This window comes from Dipodomys merriami, unplaced genomic scaffold (genome assembly GCF_024711535.1).
Source record: "Dipodomys merriami isolate MVZ:Mamm:240054 unplaced genomic scaffold, mDipMer1.0.p SCAF_19, whole genome shotgun sequence".
NCBI lineage: Eukaryota > Metazoa > Chordata > Mammalia > Rodentia > Heteromyidae > Dipodomys > Dipodomys merriami.
This window is the reverse complement of record NW_027203270.1, coordinates 27899087-27920922: the sequence shown is the minus strand read 5'-3', so window position 1 is coordinate 27920922 and position 21836 is coordinate 27899087. Positions and strand designations below refer to the sequence as shown.

The window sequence follows — 21836 nt, the reverse complement described above, 5'->3', positions numbered from 1 at the left end:
TTTTTTGGGGGGGGGTCCAGTCGTGGGGCCTGAACTCTGGGCCTGGGCGCTGTCCCTCAGCTCTTCAGTTCAAGGCTAGCGCTCTACCACTTGAGCCACAGCGCCACTTCCGGCTTTTTTCTTTTTGCTTGTGTGATGCTGAGGAATCAAACCCAGGGCCTCAAGCATGCAAGGCAAGCGCTTTACCACTGAGCCACCTTCCCAGCCCGCCACATTTATTTTTATGCCAGTCCTAGGGCTTGAACTAAGTACCTGAGCAATGTCCCTGAGCTCTTCTTGTGCTTGAGGCTAGCACTCTACTACTACAAGCCACAGCTCCATTTTCAGCTTTTTAGTAGTTAATTGGAGATAGAGTCTCATAGAGTTTCCAGACTGAGTTGGCTTCAAACCTGGATCCTCAAATCTCAGCCTCCTTAGGAATAGCTAGGATTACAGGCATGAGCCACTGCTACCCTGCTTGGCTGTTTATTTTTTTTACTTTCTTTCAAATTTTTTATTGTGATTAAGTGGTTACATAATTTCCCAAATTTCACAGTATTGTGAGATAGTGATGCTCAGTTAAAGTCACAAACACATTCTAACTTTCCTGGAGCAAATTGTCTATCATGGTCTATAACATTTATGAGTTCTGTGAGCTTTTCAATACAGTTATTTCTTCCACGTTGGGTGATGTGTACATTTCTTTTGTTTTGCATAGCATCAGCTGTTTCTTCTTTCCCACTTGTTCCCTCTTGGCTGTTTATTTTTATGAGTGAGACACTAGAAAGTCCTGAGTGATTAAGTGTGGCAGGCTTGTTAGAGAACTCCTGCAATGTCCTGCTTAGAGATTCTAAGCCAATGGTAGATGTTTGAGGGTAAGCTTGGCTGCTCATGTTCTTGGAGCCAAGTAGCAGAAGACAACTCAGGAGAGGAGGGACAAGAGGTGTCACTCAGGTTTTCACTTGATCCTCCTGTTTTCAAGATGGTCCTTCTGTCCTTAGTTGTAACTAGTCCTTTGGTTCATCCTCTTATTTTCCCAGTCTTCGTTTGCCACAGCATCACTTCCGGTTTTCTGATGGTTTATGGGAGATAAGAGTTTGACGGACTTTGCTGCCCAGACTGACTTTGAACCATGGCCCTCAGATCTCAGCCTCCTTAGTAACTAGGATTACAAATATGAGCCACTGGCACCCGGCAGAATCTATTGCTTTTTTTTTTTTCTGCCGGTTGTGGTGCCTGAACTCTGGGCCTGGGCGCTGCCCCTCAGCTCTTCAGCTCAAGGCTAGCGCTCTACCACTTGAGCCTCAGTACCACTTCTGGCTTTTTTTGTTTCTTTGCTTATATGGTGCTGAGGAATCAAACCCATGGCCTCCTGCATGCAAGGCAAATGCTCTACCACTGAGTCTCACCTTCCCAGCCTGAATCTATTTCTTATATAGACTTTTTAGTCCCCATGGCAAACTCCTTAGGTTTCTTCTAGTATTGCTTTTGTATTTAGACTCTTTTTTAGTCTGACTGGATTTCTAAATTAGAATGTGAGTCTTTCATGATTAACTCTTCTCTTCCCTGTGCTGGCTGATGGCCTTGTGTGACTCCATTTTTTTTGCCAACACTTCTAAATCCCTTGGTTCCTAGACTGTGTGGGTAGGGAGGTGATATTAATTTAGAACATTAAGCTACTCAGTATCATTTCACTATCTAAATCCAGGAATCTGTTAATGTTTTTGTGAAATGGAAAATTGACTGAGGCTTTGAAAACAGATGTACTAACCATCTGCCTTGGATTTATGCAGTATTTTTCAGGAGATGATAAAACCCTGTAACTTAAAGTGTCTTTTTTTTTTTTTTTTAACTTTGACCAGATGAAGAAACATCCTCTTTTCTCCTTTGTATTATAGATCCCAGGACCTAGAAAGAAAAAAAAAATGGCTGTGCCTTTTACTGCCAGTCCCTGTAAAATATCAGTAAATGCATTTGCAGCTGCTTCTTTGTTGCTATGAAGTGCTTTGAAGCCACTAGTCTAATAGTCCTTGTCACAGTAATATTACAGATGCCAAGTATAGAATCCTAGTTCTTATTCCTGGACCTGTTAATATTTGTCATTAAAAAACATAACCAGAGAAGGCCATTGTTGGCTTTGGCATAGAGCTTATTTGTATTCGTAGGTGAATAGTTCTATAGAAACAGCTCTAATAAATAAATAAATATATATATATATATATATATATATGTATGTATGTATATATTTATTTATTTATTTTGGTCAGTCATGGGGCTTGAACTCTGGGCCTGGGCACTGTTCCTCAGCTCTTCAGCTCAAGGCTAGCACTCTACCACTTGAGTCACAGCGCCACTTCCAGTTTTCTGAGTGGTTTATTGGCGATAAGAGTCTCATAGTCTTTCCTGCCCAGGCTGCCTTTGAACCAAGATTCTCAGATCTCAGCCTCCTGAGTAGCTAGGATTACAGGCGTGAGCCTTTGGCGCCCGGCAGCTCTAATATTTTTATTTGTTTGTTTGATTTGTATTTTACTTTATTGTGTTGGGGTTTGAACTTGGGGACTTGTGCTTCCTAGGCAGGCACTCTATCACTTGAGTCATGTCCCAGCCTCAGCTTATGTTGAGGTTTGAACTGAAGGCCTTGTGCTTGTGTGTACTCAATCACTGAGCCTACACATGAGGTCCCTTCTTTTCACTGGGGCACAGTATTGGGTTTGGCCTCATACTTGCTAAGCTGGCCACTCTACCACTTGAACTATGCCTCAGCCCTTTTTCCTTGAGTTCTTTTTCAGATAGTGTCTCATTTTTCTTGCCTGGGCTGGTTAGCCTGCCATCCTCCTATTTTACATCTTGCTTCACATTTGAGATGGCATGCACACGGCCCAGTTTTTTTCAGTGAGTTGAGATGGTTCCTTTCTTTTCTTCCCTTTTTTTTCTTTTTTGCCCAGCCTGGCCTCGAACCTTGAGTCTCCCAAGTAGCTAGAATTAGAAGCATGAGCCACTGTGTTTGCCTCCTTCTATGACATTTTTACAACTTCCATTGAAATAGTTTTAATAAACAAAAATTGCAAAAACAATGTTCAATAAAAAGTATATCTGGTACATTGATTATTCATTATCATCTGTGTTTTAAAGCACTGCTTTAAATTATTTCTGATTTACTGATATTTTGTTTGCATGACTCCTCCCCACCATCCCACAGTACTTAAGTGCCTTCAGAATAGATTTTCTTTCCCTTAAGGGAAGAGTTGGGTAGGTGCTGGAGGTGTTTTGTGAGGTCATCCCCTGCTTTCTGTTTTGGATGATTTTCAGAAATTTAATTTACAGTTGTCTTTGCATCAGCTATCAGTAGTCATCCTCTAAGTGAAGCCATTTCTTTGCAGCTGTGGTTATTTAATTGAATGTGAAAGTAGACTTCTCATTGATTTGTCATCATTTTAGATGAGAGGACTTGGCTTCTGGGGCTTGCTTTGTATCTGGGAATAATCTGTGGTATCTAATTTTTACCACATAGTGTTGTACATTAATAAATAGACTTCAGAATTTACAGTTTTAGGACATTAAAAAAATATAGCTGTGTGCTCGCTGGTTGCTCATGCCTGTAATCTTAGTTACTCAGGAGGCTGAGATCCAAGGATCAAGGTTCAAAGCCAGCCCCAGCAGGAAGATCTGTGAGATGCTTATCTCCCAATTAACTATTTAAAAATAAAAAGCTGGATGGGCTGGGAATGTGGCTTAATGGTAGAGTGCTTGTGTAACATGCATGAAGCCCTGGTTTGATTCCTCAGTACCACATAAATAGAAAAAAAAAAACAAAAAACAGAAATGGCGCTGTGGCTCAAGTGGTAGAGTACTAGCCTTGAGCAAAAGAAGCTCAGGGACAGTGCCCAGGCCCTGAGTTCAAGCCCCAGGAACAGCACTAAAAAAATAAGAGACAGAGGAGAAAGTCATATAGGGGAAAAAAACTGTGTTATTGGGATTCATCCTTATGGTTTTGGGTTTTGTTTTTGTTTTTGATTGTGTGACAAAATTATACTCTGTAGCCTAAGCTGGCATTGAATTTTCATCCTGCCATTACCTCCCAAATGCTGAGTTTTTCAGGCATTTGTCACTGCGCCCAGTGTTATCCTTTTTTTTTTTTTTTTTTTTTGTCGTGGGGCTTGAAGTCTGGGCTGGTGCTGTCCCTGAGCTCTTCAGCTCCAGGCAAGCACTCTACTACTTGAACCACAGTGCCACTTCTGGTTTTCTAGTGATGAATTGGAGATAGGAGTCTCACGGACTTTCCTGCTCAGGCTGGCTATGAACTGCAATCCTCAGCTTCCTGAGTAACTAGGATTATAGGCATGAGCCACCAGCGCCCGGCTTCATCCTTACATTTTTATGAAAGAATAAAATATATGGACTGTCTCCTTTATTTTCTCTTTCAAGGTTGTGTGTTTATAATAGTGAAAAATCATTGATTTAAAGAGTAAAATATTTGTGTTCAGTTTATTTTAGAAGTCTTAAGATATTTCAGTTTAAATATTCATGGTGGGTATGTGATTTTTTTTTAGCTTGTTGGATCCATCAGATTTGCTACATAGTTTCCATAAAGAAAAAAAAATGCCTGTAGTTGGGGAAAAAAATTCCCCTCAACGTATATACTTGGAATCTTAATGAATTCCATCTCTATACATAAGAGAAAGCTATTTCACCAGAAGTGTGACTGAATTGAATTTCAGAGAAGAGGTAGTACTTTCTCCATTAAGAGGAGAGGGGTGTGAATTGTATAGAATAGTGATGGTAAGAATTACACCTGTTTCTTTGTATTTTAGAGATCTCAGAAACTTTCCCTCCTCTGTCCTAGAACACAGGGAGGCATGTCTTTGATTCTGTGTGGACATTAGTTCTCAAGTAATTACAGGAAACTTCTAGCTCCTGCTATCTTTTGGAGTGGCATATGAATACTCTTAGGCAGTGGCTGGTTCTTTTCTTACGTTGGGGTTCTTTGGCCTATAAATACCCAAGAAGCCCTTGGCAGAAGAAAGGTTCCCCATCCCTGGCTTAGGAAATGAAGGCTATTATGCTATTGAATATAGGAGCTCTTAATTTTCCATACTTTACTGCTTTTTAGGAGTAAGTTAAGGGCAGGGGGATAGGTAGGCTGATTACTATCAGGGGACCTTTTTTTTTTTTTTTTTTTTTTTTTGGTCAGTCATGGGGCTTGAACTCTGGGTCTAGGTGCTGTCCCTCAGCTCTTCAGCTCACAACGCCACTTCCAGCTTTTTCTGTGTATGTGGTGCTGAGGAGTTGAACCCAGGGCCTCATGCATGCAAGGCACTCTACCAGAGCCATCTTCCCAGTCCCTTATCAGGGGACTTCTTTTTTTTGGGGGGGGGTCCGGTCGTGGGGCCTGAACTCTGGGCCTGGGCGCTGTCCCTCAGCTCTTCAGCTCAAGGCTAGCGCTCTATCACTTGAGCCACAGCGCCACTTCCAGCTTTTTTCTTTTTGCTTATGTGGTGCTGAGGAATCAAACCCAGGGCCCCATGCATGCCAGGCAAGTGCTCTACCACTGAGCCACCTTCCCAGCCCCTTATCAGGGGATTTTTAACCCCTTTCCCAGCTTCCAATTACTCTTAATCTCTCTCTCTTATGCTCAGAAAAGGAAGATTACATTTGGTCTGTGAGATGAGTGAAATAGTTGACTGAGCTCCTCATTTGCTTTGGGTGTGAAACTATTGGTTCATTTAGACTTATTAGTTATCGTAGGCACTTTGGGTGGTGAATAAATCACTAAAGCTTCCAATTATTATCTCTTACCTCTCTTCTCTGTGCTGTCCTACCTTCCATGGCCTTCTCGCTGATTCTCTAACATATCAGGCACACTCCCCTGCTGGGGATCTCACTTGCTGTTACTTTTCTTTAAAACTTACCATTGTTCAGGAGATCACAGGGTTTGCTGTGCTCACAGAGATACTTGTCTAGAGAACCACTTCTGTGGCACTTCTGTGCTGCCCTTTCCCCCAAACCTATGTGAGAGAACACACCACCCGACTCCTACATTCTGCCTTTGTGATTCTGTAGTCTTTTCATTCCTCTTATCAAGAACTGAAATACTGTTATTATCTTTGTTTCCTTGTTTATCTAGTCCTCTAGAATGTAAGCTCCAAGATTGTAGAAACTTACCTTGTGTAGTTTTAGAACAGGATTTTTATCAGTTGTGCTATTATTGGCATAAACTGGATTTTTTTTTTTTTTTGTCATGAAAGGCCATCTTATGCAACCTATAGAGTGTTTATCACCTTTGTATCCACTAGATGCCAGTAGTACCCCCTACTCCAGTCTTAGCATTTAAAAGCATCTCTAGACATTGCCAACTGTCTCCTGGGAGAGGAAATCTCTGCTGGTTCAGAGTCATTGTTCTAGAGCAATACTTTAGCACATGGTAGGTATTAATGGCTCATGCCTGTCATCTTAGATACTTAGGAGGCTGAGATCCTGAGAATAGATATTTGAAGCTAGCCTTGGCAGAAATGTCCACAAGACTCCCATCTCCAAAACCACAAAATGCTAGACTAGAGGTGTGGCTCAAGTGGTAGAGCGCTTGCTGGCAAGCAAGCTGAGCAGGCCTAAGGACCTGAGCTCAAATTTCAGTACTTGGCAAGCAGGGGGAGGGGAAGGCAATATTGTAAATGGTTTAAGTGGTAAGTGCTCAGTTCAGTGATGGTTGAGTGAATGAATTCAGCAAGAAAACCAGGGTAAAATGTTTCTTCTTTTCTCATAGATATACTGTTCTTCTGTCTTTTTGGTATGTTGGTATGCTTTTTTTCCTTTCTTTGAGACTTGCTTGCCTTTTTTATTTTTATTTTACTTACTTTGCCCATACTGAGGCTTGAACTCTGGGTGCTGTCAGCTAGCTGCTTTTGCTGAAGGCTAGTGCTCTACCACTTGAGCCATAGCGCTACTTCTGGCTTTTTCTCTGATTTTATTGGAGATAAGAGTCTCATATATGGGCTGGGAAGGTGGCTCAGTGGTAGAGTGCTTGCCTTGCATGCATGAGACACTGGGTTCGATTCCTTAACACCACATAAGCAGAAAAAGCTGGAAATGGTGCTATGGCTCAGATGATAGAGCGCTAGCCTTGAGGTGAAGAGTTGAGGGACAGCGCCCAGGCCTAGACTTCAGGCTCCGCAACTGACAAAAAAAAAAAGAGTCTCATAGACTTTCTCATAGACTGGCTTCGAACCGTGATCCTCAGATCTCAGCTTCCTGAGTAACTAGGATTACGGAGGTGAACCACTGATACCCAGCTATTGCTTGCCTTTTTAGATATTGCAACTTACTTTTTATTTTTTCCAAGTGCTGGGTTTGAACCCAGGAAACTCACTCATGCTACCACTGAGCTACAATTCCTATCTTACATTGCTTCTTTTAAATTTACTTTTGTCTTATTTAGGCTTCTCCTCTATGCTATAGAGTAACTGGAGAAAAATAGATACGGTGCTGGGGAGTGGGTAGCTGGCTGGCTGGCTCACTGGCATACTAGTCTAGGAAATCTTGCGTTTTTAGTTCTGCCAGAAAAAAAAAAAAGATGTGGTGGTGTTAGTGCTTAGACCTCATTGGGTAATTAGACAAATATATGAAATGGTCCTCTCAAGATTAATTTTTATTTAATTAATTAGTGTCCAAACTGGTATTGAGTCAGCATATAGAGTTATTTGAATTAGTACTTGTTGAATGCTTACCATAACTTGGTAAGGTTGATAATGGGATTAAATCCAGCCTATCTATCCAACTCCAGTTTTACTTTTCATTTTTTGCCATTTTTTCTTTCTTCTTTCTCTTTATGTCTTTCTCTCTCTTTTCTTTCCTCCTTTCCTTTCCTTCCTCCCTTCCTCCCTTTTTCCCTTCCCCCTCTTTTTTCCTTTCCTTTTCCTTTCTTTCTTCTATCCTTCCTTCTCTTCCTCTCCCTTCCTCCCTCCTCCCTCCCTCCCTTTCTTTCTTTCCTTTTTTTTTTTTTTTTGGGTCGGTTGTGGGGCTTGAACTCTGGGCCTGAGCACTGTCCCTCAGCTCTACAGCTCAAGGCGAGCGCTCTACCACTTGAGCTACAGGGCCACTTCCAGTTTTCTGGTGGTTTATTGGAGATAAGAATTTCACAGACTTTCCTGCCCAGGCTGGCTTTGAATCCTGATCCTCAGATCTCAGCCTCCTGAGTAGCTAGGATTACAGGCATGAGCCACCGGCACCTGGCACCTGGCTTTTCTTTCCTTTTCTTTCTTTTTGTCTTTTCTTTCTTGCCTGCCTGCCTGCCTGCCTTCCTTCCTTCCTTCCTTCTTTCCTTCCTTCCTTCCTTCCTTCCTTCCTTCCTTCCTTCCTTCCTTCCTTCCTTCCTTCCTCTCTTTCTCTCTCTCTTTCTCTCTTTCTCTCTCTTTCTCTCGCTTGCTTGCTTGTTTTTTTCTTCCTAGTGGCACTAGGGTTATATGCTGGTTTGACTTTCCAGCATGGCTTGGTACACATGGTCTGTCATATGTACTAGAGGCTATCTGTGAATATTTTCCTATGTCTTGAACTCATTAATCATATGATTTTGAAGCACTTCTGTGGATTGAGTGATGAGGTTGATTACGTAATCTTTTTTTTTTTTTTTTGTCGGTCGTGGGGCTTGAACTCTGGGCCTGGACGCTGTCCCTCAGCTCTTCAGCTCAAGGCGAGCGCTCTACCACTTGAGCTACAGCGCCACTTCCGGTTTTCTGGTGGTTTATTGGAGATAGGAGTCTCATGGTCTCTCCTGCCCGGGCTGGCTTTGAACCGCGATCCTCAGATCTCAGCCTCCTGAGTAGCTAGGATTACAGGCGTGAGCCACCAGCGCCCGGCTAGAAGTCCTACTTCTTGATCTCAAAGAATGCAAGCAAAAAACAATGGTTCTCTTGAATTCAACTTACCAACAAGAAAAGCTCAAGATTACGTATTCAGCCGGGCGCTGGTGGCTCACACCTGTAATCCTAGCTACTCAGGAGACTGAGATCTGAGGATCGCGGTTCAAAGCCAGCCCGGGCAAGGAGAGACCGTGAGACTCCCATCTCCAATAAACCACCAGAAAACCGGAAGTGGCGCTGTAGCTCAAGTGGTAGAGCACTCGCCTTGAGCTGAAGAGCTGAGGGACAGCGCCCAGGCCTGGAGTTCAAGCCCCATGACCGACCAAAAAAAAAAAAAAAAAAAAAAAGAAGTAAGACTTCTAAATGGGGTTGGATTTCCTTCCTTCCTTCCTTCCTTCCTTCCTTCCTTCCTTCCTTTCTTTCTTTCTTTCTCTCTTTCTTTTTAAGTAAAAAGAAACTCTTTCATGAATCTGCATATCATCCTCCTTCGGGGACTATGCTAATCTTTTTTGTATTATTCTATGTGCTGCTGAAGTGAGCATGGGATTTGGAAAATCAAAACCTATTTTGGAGGTGCTTGTTGCTCTTGCGTTTAGGTTTTATTTAGATTCTTCTGCCTTAATCTTCTGAGTAGACAAAAAAAAAAAAAAGAACTTTTTTTGTTCTTTCCTTTTTTTTTTTTTTTTTTGTGCCAAGATCTGGTTACTGTCCCTTAGCTTTTTCCACTCAAAGCTGGTGCTCTGCCACACTCTGAACCACACCTCCACTTTGCCTTTTTTGCGTTTCCTACAGGGCTGACTGGCTTTGAACAGAGATCCTCAGATCTCACCCTCCTGAATATCTAGGAGTATAGGTGTGAATCACGGTGTCTGGCTTTTTTCTCCTCAAGGAATGAGGATTGAACCTAGGACCTTGTGCATGTTAGCAAGGACTTTACCTTTTGAGCCATACCCTAACCTCGTTTGGTCCCTACTTTAATGTCTTAGGGTAAGTCAGTTCCCTCTTTTTCCCCTTATCTATGAAATGAAGATTACTTACAAATTATAATAGGAGGCTGCCAGGTACTGGTAGCTCACACATGTAATCCTAGCTACTCAAGAGGCTGAGATTCCAGGTTTGAAACTAGCTGGGACAGGAAAGTTTGGTGAGACTCATCTCCATTTAACCACCAGAAAACCTGAAGTGGAGCTGTGGTTCAAAGTGGTAGACTGCAAGCCTTGAGCAAAAAAGACCAGAGACAGAGCTCAGGCCCTGAGTTCAAGCCCATAACTGGTACACACACACGCGCGCGTGCACACACACACACACACACACGTCCCTTAGATAATTACATACACACACACACACACACACACATGTCCCTTAGATAATTACATACATTAGAATGTTGGTACTTTGTGACCTGCTAAGGCACTTTTTGTGTGATAATTACAATCTAATTGATTTGATGGGTGTAACTATACCAGGTGTCAGTGAACTGTGGCTCCTGAGTCACATCTGTTCCACAGCTTGTTTTTATATGGCCTACAAGCTAAGAATGGTTTTTATAGTTCTAAAAGATTATAAGTATTAGAACTGGGGGGGTGTGGTTCAAGTGGTAGAGCAAGGAAAAAAGCTGAGCAAAATCTCAATGTCCTGAGTTTAAGCCTTAGTATTTTCGCCCCCCTACCCCCGTAAAAAAAGTCAAAGTCAAGAAAATGAGAAGGGGGCTGGGAATGTGGCTTAGTGCTAGAGTGCTTGCCTAGATTGCATGAAGTCCTCAGTTCAATTCCTCAGTACCACATACACAGAAAAAGCCAGAAGTGATGCTTGTGGCTCTTGTGGCTCAAGTGGTAGAGTGCTAGCCAAAGAAGCTCAGGGACAGTGTCCAGGCCCTGAGTTCAAGTCCAGGACTGGCAAAAAAAGAAAAAAAGAAAATGAGGACAGGCCATAGACAGGGGAAATATACTTGTAGAAGACAAATCTAATAAAGAACTGTTACCCCAATTATACAAAGATCTTTTAAAACTCAACATTAAGAAACAGAACAAAGGTAGATGATGGTATCTCAAGCCTGCAATCCTAGCTACTTTGGAGGCTGAAATCTGAGGAATAAAGTTCAAAGCCAGCTTGGACAGGAAAGTCTGTGAGACTCTTATCTCCAATTAGCTACCAAAAAAGCCAAAAGTAGAGCTATGGCTCAGTGCTAGAGTGCTAGTCTTGAGCAAAAAAGTTCAGGGACAGCACCCAGACTCTGAGTTCAAGCCCCAGAACTGGCACACACATACACACAGAAAAATAAAAAAGGAAGGAAAGAAAAGAACCTGGTTCATAGGAGTGAAAATATAACATATTAATAGAGCGAGCACAGGCTTAGCATGTGTTCATTTCCCAGCATCCCTTCCCTCTCAAAAAGGTAATAAATACAGATGCCTCACTAAAGAATATGTATGCATGGCAGATAAACAGTAAAAAGATGTACAATTTTTAGTCATGTCATTAGAGAATTGGGGATTAGTTAAAGATGCCATTACATGCCGATTGAAGGGACCAAAATCCAAAACATGACACCAAATGCTAGCAAGGATATGCATCAACAGGGATTCTTATTCATTAGTGGCCAAAATGCAAAATGATATGGCCACTAGAGAAGAGTTTTGGCAGGTTCTTAGAGAAGTAACATACCTGTAGCATGTGATCCAGCCGTCAGAATTCTTGATATTAACCCAAATGTGCTTAGGACTTCCATCTACCCAGAAATCCTCACAGGAATGCTTGCAGCATGTTTATCTATAATTGTCAAAATTTGGACACCACCAGGATATCCTTCAGTAGGGATGGATAAACAGATAGTCATATATCTAGAAAATGGATTTCACCACTAACAAGGAAGAGCTGATATGGTTGTGCTCATTTTAGCTTTCTGAGAAGCTAAACTGGGATAATTACTAGAACCCAGAAGTTCAAGACTAACCTAGGCAATTGCAGTGAGGCCTCCATCTTTAAAATTGGTGGGGCTGGGCATGTAATTCATTGATGGAGTGCTTGTCTTGTTTTTTTTTTTTTTTTTTCTTTTTGCTTATGTGGTGCTGGGGAATTGAACCCAGGGCCTCATGCATGCAAGGCAAGCGCTCTACCACTGAGCCACCTTCCCAGCCCGGAGTGCTTGTCTTGTATACACAAAATCCCTTGTTCATTCCACAACATCAGCTGGGGAGTAGCAACTATCAAGTCATATGAAAAGATATGGAGAGAGTGATTGGGAATGTGGCTTAGTGGTAGAGTGCTTGCCTAGCAAGCATGAAGCCCAGGGGGCGATTCCTCAGTACCACATAAACAGAAAAAGCCAGAAGTGGCGCTGTGGCTCAAGTAGTAGAATGCTAGCTGTGAGCAAAAAAACAAGTTCAGGGACAGTGCCCAGGCTCTAAGTTCAAGCCCCAGGACTGGCCAAAAAAAAAAAAAAAAAGATACGGAGAGAAGAAAAAAGATAATTGTAAAAATATAACATAGCGTATAATTTAACTGTGACAGTGTGGAAAAGGAAAACCTTGAAGAAAGTAAAAAGATCAAGGACTATTTTAGGCATGAGTGGGGAAAGGCAGAGAGCGTAGGATTTATAGAATAGTCTTCAGTATGATACTACAGAACAGTAGAAAAAAAAAAGAACAGTAGATATAGCTTATTGTGTACATTTGTCACATCAAGTGAACCCCATGTAAATTATGAACCTTGGGTAATAATGGACCACTTATAGATTCATTGATTGTAACTAATGATCCACTTTGGTAGGTGATCATGTGCATATGTGGGGACAGTTATATTTAAATTCTCTGAGCTTTTTGCCCAGTTTTGCTGTGAACCTAAAGCTTCTCTAAAATACAAAGTTTACTCATTAAAGATTAAAGGTATGACTCAAGTAGTGGAGTACTTAAGACTCTGAGCTCAAACTTCAGCACCACCAAGAAAATCAGAGTTGGATTGGAGTTCCTGATATACATAAATCCCTGAGTTTGATTCCCAGCACCATAAGGGAAAAAAAATCTAATAGACTGGATGTTGTCCACATAGCCTAGAATATTTATTAATTGCCCTGATTTGGATCTAGGTGATGAGATGCTTAGGCTCTCAGTCATGCCAGTCCTGTAGACTTCCTGGACACTAAGTGTCTCTAATGTTTTGTTTTTTCTTTTTGTCGGTTGTGGGGCTTGAACTCTGGGTCTGGGCTCTTCAGTTGAAGGCCAGTGCTCAATCACTTGAGCCACAGAGCCACTTCCAGTTTTCTAGTGGCTAATTGGGAGAGAGAAGAGTCTCACGGCCTTTCCTGCCCAGGCTGGTTTTCAACTGTGATCCTCAGATCTCAGTCTTGTGAATTGCTAGGATTACAGGCATGAGCCACCAGCGCCCAATGTGTCTCTAATGTTAAAAGTTATTCTTAAGAATTTCTGGCTTTTTTTTTTTTACAGGTATATGAGTGACCTAAAGCTGCAAATAAAGACGGAGAGAGAGCAGTGCCAACTAGGAGCAGGGCAAGGATGCCAATTCCTCCTCCCCCTCCACCCCCGCCTGGCCCTCCTCCACCTCCCACCTTTAATCAGGTAGGTAGTTGGATGACATCCACTACCTTTGCTTACTTTTTTGACTTTTCTACAGATACAGTAGTATATCTAGAAAATGGAATTCACCACTAACAAGGTATGGTGGTGCTCACTTTAGCTTCCTGAGAAGCTAAACTGGGATAATTACTTGAAGCCAGAAGTTCAAGACTAACCTAGGGGGGCTGGGAAGGTGGCTCAGTGGTAGAGCGCTTGCCTTGCATGCATGATACCCTGGGTTTGATTCCTCAGCACCACATAAGCAAAAAGCAAAAAGCCGGAAGTGGCACTTTGGCTCCAGTGGTAGAGCGCTAGCCTTGAGCTGAAGAGCTGAGGGACAGTGTCCAGGCCCAGAGTTCAGGCTCCACAACCGGACCCCCCCCCCCCAAATAAAAAGCAAATAAAAATAAAAAAGACTAACCTAGGCAATGCAGTGAGGCCTCCATCTTTAAAATTGGTGGGGCTGGGCATGTAATTCATTGGTTGAGTGTGCTGTGGCTCAAGCAGTAGAGTGCTAACCTTGAGCAAAGAAGCTCAGGGGCATTGCCCAGGCCCTGAGTTCAATCCCCAGGACTGGCAAAAAAAAAAAAAAAAAAAAAAAAAAGATATGGAGAGCTTATTCTTTAATTGTGTTTTGTTTTGTTTTCATTTCTGGGGACAGTGTGACAATGTAGCCCTGGCTTCCCTTGAACTTACTATGTAGCTAGCTCATGATAGCCTCCCACTTGTCTTCCTCTTTCAGCCTTCTGAGTGCTATGATTATAGAATTGTGCCACTGGAGCTAGGAAGGTGGCTCAGTGATAGAGTGCTTGCCTTGCATGCATAAGGCCCCGGGTTCAATTCCTCAGCTCCATATAAGCAGAAAAAGCTAGAAGTGGTGCTGTGGCTCAAGTTGTAAGATGCTAGCCTTGAACTGAAGAGCTGAGGGACAGCACCCAGGCCCAGAATTCAGGCCTAACAATTGGGAAAAAAAAAAGAATTGTGCCACCATGCTCAGTCTTGAGGAATAATATTTTAAAAAACTTATACTTTGGTTGGGTGCCGGTGGCTCACACCTGTAATCCTAACTACTCAGGAAGTTGAGATCTGAGGATCGCAGTTCAAAGCCAGCCCTGGCAAGAAAGTCCATGAGATTCTTATCTCCAGTTAACTACCAGAAAACTGGAAGTGGCGCTGTGGTTCAAGTGCTTGCCTTTAGCTGAAGAGCTGACAATACCCAGGCCCAGAGTTCAAGCCCCACGACTGACAAACAAAACAAAACAAAACAAAATGAACAAAAACTTACACTTCACTAAAAATATCTGTGGAAAGATTAGAAAATGCAGTAGAAAAAAAGGCTGGGTGTGGTGGCTCATGCCAATAATGCTAGCTGCTCAGGAAGCAGATTGAAAAGTTGACAAGACCTATCTCAGCCATTAAAAGAAGCTAGACAAGGTGGTACATGCCTGTTATCCTGGCTACTAGGAAAGAGTAAATAGGAGGGCATAGTCCATGCTTGCTGGGCTAACTGTGAGAGTTTGTTGAAAAGTAAAGCAGAAAAGGCTGGGGGCATGGCTCAAGTGGTAGAGTGCTAGCCTTGAGCAAAAGAAGCTCAGGGACAGTTTCCAGGTCCTGAGTTCAAGCCCCAGGACTGGCAAAAAAAAAAATTTAATTCCTATATTCACAGTGGTGTGTACCTGTAGTCCCAGCTACTCAAGAGGATCACTTGAATAGGCTGTGTGTGTCTCTGTGTGTGTGTATGTGTGTGTGTGTGTGCGCGCGCGCACGCGCGTGTGCGTGAGCACATGTGTGCATGCCAGTTATGGGGCTTGAACTCACAGTCTGCACTGCCACTGAGCTCTTATGCTCAAGTCTAGCACTCTACCAATTAAGCCATAACTCCATTTCTGGCTTTTTGGTAGTTAATTGGACAGGTAAAAGTTTCATGGACTTTCTTGCCCAAGCTGGCTTCAAACCTCAAGCTTCAGATGTCAGCCTCCTTACTAGGTAGGATTACAAGTGTGAGCCACTGGTGCCTGATGTGCTCAGACTTTTTAAGGGTTTTTTTTTCCCTCCCCTTGTACTGGTGCTTGAACTCAGGGCCTGGCGCTGTCCCTAAGCCTCTTTGTGTGCAGGGCTAGTGTTCTACCACTTTTTGTGAGTAGTTTACTGGAGATAAGAGTCTCACAGTCATGAGGCACTGGCGCATGGCTTTTTTAAGGGCTGCTTCCCACCCCATACCACCCCCCCACACCCCCCCCACTGGTGGTGGGGCCTGAACTCTGGACCTGGGCTCTGTCCCTGAGCTCTTCAGCTCAAGGCTAGCACTCTACCACTTGAGCCACAGTGCCACTTCCAGCTTTTTCTGTTTATGTAGTGCTAAGGAATCGAATCCAGGGCCTCATGCATGCAAGGCAAACATTACCACTGAGCCACCTTCCCAGCCCAAGGGCTTCTGATATATGTTTTTTTAATTGTTTGTTTGTTTGTTTTGTCGGTCATGTGGCTTGAACTCTGGGCCTGGGCAATGTTTCTTATCTCTACCACTTGAGCCACAGCACCACTTCTGGTTTTCTGGTGGTATTTATTGGAGATAAGAGTCACAGACTTTCCTGCCTAGGTTGGCTTTGAACTGCGATCCTCAGATCTCAGCCTCTGAGTAGCTAGGATTATAGGCATGAGCCACTAGTACTGGCTTAAAATCACTTTTTATAAAGAGCATACCAATTTCTCTACCTCAGGTAGTGTAAGTGTGTTTATTTCTCTGAATTCTTATGATCACCATCATCATCATCATTCTGCACATTATTTGAGCTTCTTTATTTATTTATTTTTTTGGGGGTCCGATCGTGGGGCCTGAACTCTGGGCCTGGGCGCTGTCCCTCAGCTCTTCAGCTCAAGGCTAGTGCTCTACCACTTGAGCCATAGCGCCACTTCCGGCTTTTTTCTTTTTGCTTATGTGGTGCTGAGGAATCGAACCCAGGGCCTCATGCATGCAAAGCAAGCATTCTACCACTGAGCCACCTTCCCAGCCCTATTTGAGCTTCTTTAGTGTGCCAGACATACTAGAAAGAAGTGAACAGTGGCCTCTACCATATGAGGCTTACAGTGTCTTCAGTTACCGGTGTTTACTAGCTGAATAGGAAATAATGTTGTGTTTTAGTCTCTCCCCCTCCCCCCCAGTCCTGGGCTTTTTAGTTCAGGGCCTGGGCGCTCTCTGAGCTTCTTTTGCTCAAGGCTAGCACTGTATAGCTTGAGCCATAGCACCACTTCCGGCCTTTTCTGTGTATGTGGTACTGAGGAATTGAACCCAGGGCTTCATGCATGCTAGGTAAGCACTCTACCATTAAGCCACATTCCCAGCCTGGTTTTGATTTTTTGTACTTAAATAATATTATCATGCTTGAAGTTATTTCATAGCATGTCATGTAGTAGGGGTTTTATATTTTTCCAAAAGTTAATCAGTTGTTATCCATATCTCATTTAGTCAACTATCCATTCTTTTTTTTTTTTTTTTTGGTCGGTCCTGGGATTTGAACTCTGGGCCTGGGCACTGTCCCTGAGGTGTTTAGCTCAAGGTGAGCACTCTACCACATTGAGCCACAGAGCCACTTCCAGTTTCTGGTGGTTTATTGGAGATAAGAGTCTTATGGTCTTTCCTGCCCAGGCTGGCTTTGAACTGTGATCCTCAGATCTCAGCCTCCTGAGTAGCTAGGATTAAAGACGTGAGCCACTGGTGCCTGGCTCCATTCATTTTTTGTGTTTGCCAATGCTGGGGCTTGAATTCAGGACCTGGCCTATGTCTCTGAGTTTCTTTTGCTTGGGGCTAGTGCTATACCACTTGAGTCACTGCTCTATTTCTGGCTTATTTGGTAGGTTGGTGGAGAAAGTTTCACAGACTTTTGTGCCTGGGCTAGCTTTGAACTGCAGTCCTCAGTTCTCAGCCTCCTGAATAGCTCAGATGATGTGTGAGCAACCGGTGCCCAGCTTGTCTATCCCTTTTTTACTGATGAGAAATACAATTAAAAAAAAAAACACAAATAAAAAACAACCCTGGACCTGCTTATGGAATTGTTTTTTGTTGGATATATTAACTCTGTTCCTATGCTGCTGTTACAATTGGTCTTGGCCTTTTTTTGTTGTTGTTGTTGCAAGTTTCATTTTCTTGGGTTTTTTGTTTGTTTTTATTTTTTCCCTCCTTCCCACATGCTCAATCTTATATGTGGATTTAGAATCTGTTTAGCTTTTTGAGGCACAGTCATAACTATGTAGCTCAGGCAGGCCTTGAAGTTGCTTTACCTCCTGATGGCTGACATACATGACCACATCCAGCTCTAGGCTAATTCTTTTTTTTTTTTTTTTGTCAGTTGTGGGGCTTGAACTCTGGGCCTGGGCACTGTCCTTCAGCCCTTCAGATCAAGGCGAGCACTCTACTACTTGAGCCACAGCACCACTTTCTGGTGGTTAATTGGAGATAAGAGTCTCACAAAGGTCTGGGAAGGTGGCTCAGTGATAGAGCGCTTGCCTTGCATGCATGAGGCCCTGGGTTCGATTCCTTAGCACCACATGAGCAGAAAAAAAAAGTCGGAAGTGGCGCTGTGGCTCAAGGGGTAGAGCGCTAGCCTTGAGGTAAAGAGCTGAGGGACATTGCCCAGGCCCAGAGTTCAGGCCCACAACCGGACCCCCCCCCCAAAAAAAAAAAAAAAAAGTTGTACACTTGGGGCTGGGAAGGTGGCTTAGTGATAGAGTGCTTGCCTTGCATGCATGAGGCCCTGGATTCGATTCCTTAGCACCACATAAGCAGAAAAAGCTGAAGTGGCACTGTGGCTCAAGTAGTAGAGTACTAGCCTTGAGCTAAACAGCTGAGAGATAGTGCCCGGGCCCAGAGTTTATACCCCACGACCAGCAAAAAAAAAAAAAAAAAAAAAAGGTTCTACACTTGTAAATTGTATAAGATTTAACAAATACATGATATTTTTAGTCTTCCTATTCTGGAATATGATAGGATGAATTGTAGGTACATAGAGGATATTAATTTGGAGCTGTCCTGTAAGTGTTGGCACATATAGAAATTAAGTTAAGGTGAGAAAAGTAGACACAATAAAAATTTCTGAGGCCAGCGCCGGTGGCACACATCTGTAATCCTAGCTACTTAGGAGGCTGAGATCGGAGGATTGCTGTTCAAAGCCAGCCTGGTCAGGAAAGTTTGTGAGACTCTTATCTCCAATAAATACCACCAGAAAACCAGAAGTGGCGCTATGGTTCAAAGTGGTAGAGTGCTCTCCTTGAAGAGCTCAGGGACAGCGCCCAAGCCCCAGAGTTCAAGCCCCATGACTGATGAGAAAAAAAAAGAAAAAGATTTGAGGTTTTGAGGCTTATTTGTGGCATGTACATTCTCAGACTGATGGGGTTTACTCAGAAACATTTAGATGGAGGCTGAGGCTCAGAACTCTGGGAAAGACATTTAAGAGGAATATGAAAGACCTGAAAAGAGACATGACTTATGAAAGGGATGGCCAGGAGAGTAGAAAATACAGGTGACGGGGCTGGGAAGGTGGCTCAGTGGTAGAGCGCTTGCCTTGCATGCATGAGGCCCTGGGTTTGATTCCTCAGCACCACATAAGCAAAAAGAAAAAAGCCAGAAGTGGCGCTGTGGCTCAAGTGGTAGAGCGCTAGCCTTGAGCTGAAGAGCTGAGGGACAGCGCCCAGGCCCAGAGTTCAGGCCCCACAACCAGACCCCCCCCCAAAAAAAAAAAAAAAAAAGAAAAGAAAATACAGGCGACTTTGAGGCAATCACACCAGTATTTAAATCTCTGTGTTTATTGACCCTGTAACATTAACCTTCTTAAACCTTCATTTCCTTATTTTTGGAATGAGAATAATATCAATCTATTTTATAACGTGTAGAGGATAGATAGAAATAATAGGGACAGAGCAGGGTATGTTAGATAAGATTGGAGTATTAGATGATACTTGTAATAATAGCAACTCAGGAGGCTAAGATCTGGAGGATCACAATTTAAATCCAACTTAGGCATAAAAGTCCATAAAACTCCATATCCAAAATAGCAAAAAATGGGTAGGAGGTGTAGCTTAAGAGGTAGAGTGCCAGTTAGCAAACATGCTGAGCAGGCCCTAAACCCTAAATTCAAACTCTAGTACTAGTGTGCATGTGTGTGCACACGCACACACACACACACACACACGTTTTAGAATCACTATTGAAGGGGCTGGGAATGTGGCTTAGTGGTAGAGTGCTTGCCTAGCATGCGTTAAGCCCTGGGTTTGATTTCTCAGTACCACGTGAATAGAAAAAGCTGGAAGTGGTGCTGTGGTTCAAGTGGTAGAGTGCTAACTTGGAGCAAAAGAAGCTCAGGGACAGTGCCCAAGACTTGCAAAAAAAAAAAAAAAATCTATTAACGTTGGGTTCTTCTGGTTCACACCTTCCAAATGAGAGTAAGGACTTTTTTTTTAATTGACAGTTTTAGGGTTTAAACACAGAGCTTTGTGCATGCTAGGCTAGTGCAGTGCAGTATCTCTGAGCCACATCTTCAGTCCTGTTTTTCTCTGGATTTTTTTAGGATAGGGTCTCACTTCTCACTCAATCTTGTGCCTGGGTTGTGATTCACCTACTTTTAGTTACTGGGATCATAGGCCAGTACCACCATGTTTAGCTTCTCTCTGTCGAGATAGAGTGTCACAGACTTTTCTGCTCCTGCTGATCTGGAGCTTTGATCCTTCCAATCTCAGTTACTTGGGATGACAGGTGCACACCAAAGGGGTTTGTGAATTTATTCTCAGCCTCTCAAGTAGCTAGATTATAGGTCTAAGCCACCATACCTAGCTTACCCAGTGATGCCTTTTTTAGAGAAATACTAAAAGAGTTACACAAAGTCATGTAAATATGCTTCTTTAGCACATACCCGAAGCATAGCAGAGGCTCAATAATAGTTTGCTTTGATAATGGTGATATGTCCCAAGTGAGTGTCCAACACACAAAGCTTAGCATATAAACGATCAGTATTAGCAGAGGCTCATGAATAGGAGGGAGAGCTGTGCTTTTCACAGAAGGTAGAACAGGAGCAAAAAACCCAGAGGATTTGGCATACACGTTCATAGCACTATTTGCACATATATCTGATTAAGTTACAGTTTGCTTTAATTTTTTTATCCAAAGCTTGTGAGGAAAGTAACTCCTTACGGTGAACTTAAACATTTCCTCCTTCCTCCAGGCAAACACAGAACAACCCAAGCTGAGTAAGGATGAGCAGCGGAACCGAGGTGCCCTCTTACAAGACATTTGCAAAGGGACCAAACTGAAGAAGGTGACCAACTGTAATGACCGCAGTGCTCCTGTTATTGAGAGTGAGTCTAAGCTTTATTTTTATTTTATCTTATTTTTTTGTCCAGTCGTGGGGCCTGAACTCTGGGCCTGGGCGCTGTCCCTCAGCTCTTCACCTCAAAGCTAGCACTCTACCACTTGAGCCACAGCGCCACTTCCAGGTTTTTTCTTTTTTGCTTATGTGGTGCTGAGGAATCAAACCCAGGGCCTCATGCATGCAAGGCAAGCGCTCTACCACTGAGCCACCTTCCCAGCCCTAAGTTTTATTTATTTAATTTTTAATTTTTCTGTTGGTCATGGGGCTTGAACTCTGGGCCTGGGCCTCTGTCCCTGAGCTCTTCAGCTCTACCACTAGTACTGCAGTGCCACTTCTGGCTTCTTCTGCTTATGTGGTGCTGAGGAATAGAATCCAGGGCCTCGTGCATACAAGTCAAGCACTCTACCACTGATCTACCTTTCCAGTCCTTAAGCTTTATTTTCTAGTGAAACACTACATTTTTGTTTTTGTTTTTTTAGTTTATGTTTATTATATATAATCAGCATTATAGTATATATATTATATATATGTATAGTATATAATATATACAATATATGTACTATAATGCATATTATATACTATTTCATGTATATATTATTTCTATGTGTTTATGCTATATTCCAATTAGTCTCATCTCTATCACATTCCTTGTCTCCCTTGCCCAACAGATTTTCATAGTTGCAGATAGTCTAATTCATATTGCTGAGTCCTTTGGCTTTCTTCCCATCTGCTCATTTGAATACCTTAGATGTTTCTTCTTAATCCAAGAGAAGCATTCTCAGAATTAAGACTTCCATCTCTACTGTAGCTAGTACTTGTTGGGGCCCATCCTTGGCTATTCTTTGGGGATGCCACTACATTCCTAGAAACTTTTTTTTTTTTTGTCGGTTGTGGGGCTTGAACTCTGGGCCTGGGCGCTGTCCCTCAGCTCTTCAGCTCAAGGCTAGCGCTCTACCACTTGAGCCACAGCACCACTTCCGGCTTTTTTCTTTTGCTTATGGGGTGCTGAGAAATCAAACCCAAGGCCTCATGAATGCAAAGCAAGCACTCTACCACTGAGCCACCTTCCCAGCCCT

At 42.9% G+C, this 21836-nt stretch overlaps 1 protein-coding gene across 6 annotated transcripts in view; it reads left to right on the top strand.

Moving 5' to 3' along the window:
- The window catches only part of Wipf2 (WAS/WASL interacting protein family member 2), a 56104-nt gene that overhangs the window by 15149 nt on the left and 19119 nt on the right, over positions 1-21836 (top strand). For all 6 annotated transcript variants that reach the window (XM_070028103.1, XM_070028098.1, XM_070028099.1 and 3 more), the window contains exons 2-3: positions 13274-13405; positions 20614-20746. In XM_070028103.1, the coding sequence (XP_069884204.1) occupies positions 13343-13405; positions 20614-20746 (196 nt within the window). In that variant the 5' untranslated portion in view covers positions 13274-13342. The remainder of the gene's footprint in view (positions 1-13273; positions 13406-20613; positions 20747-21836) is intronic.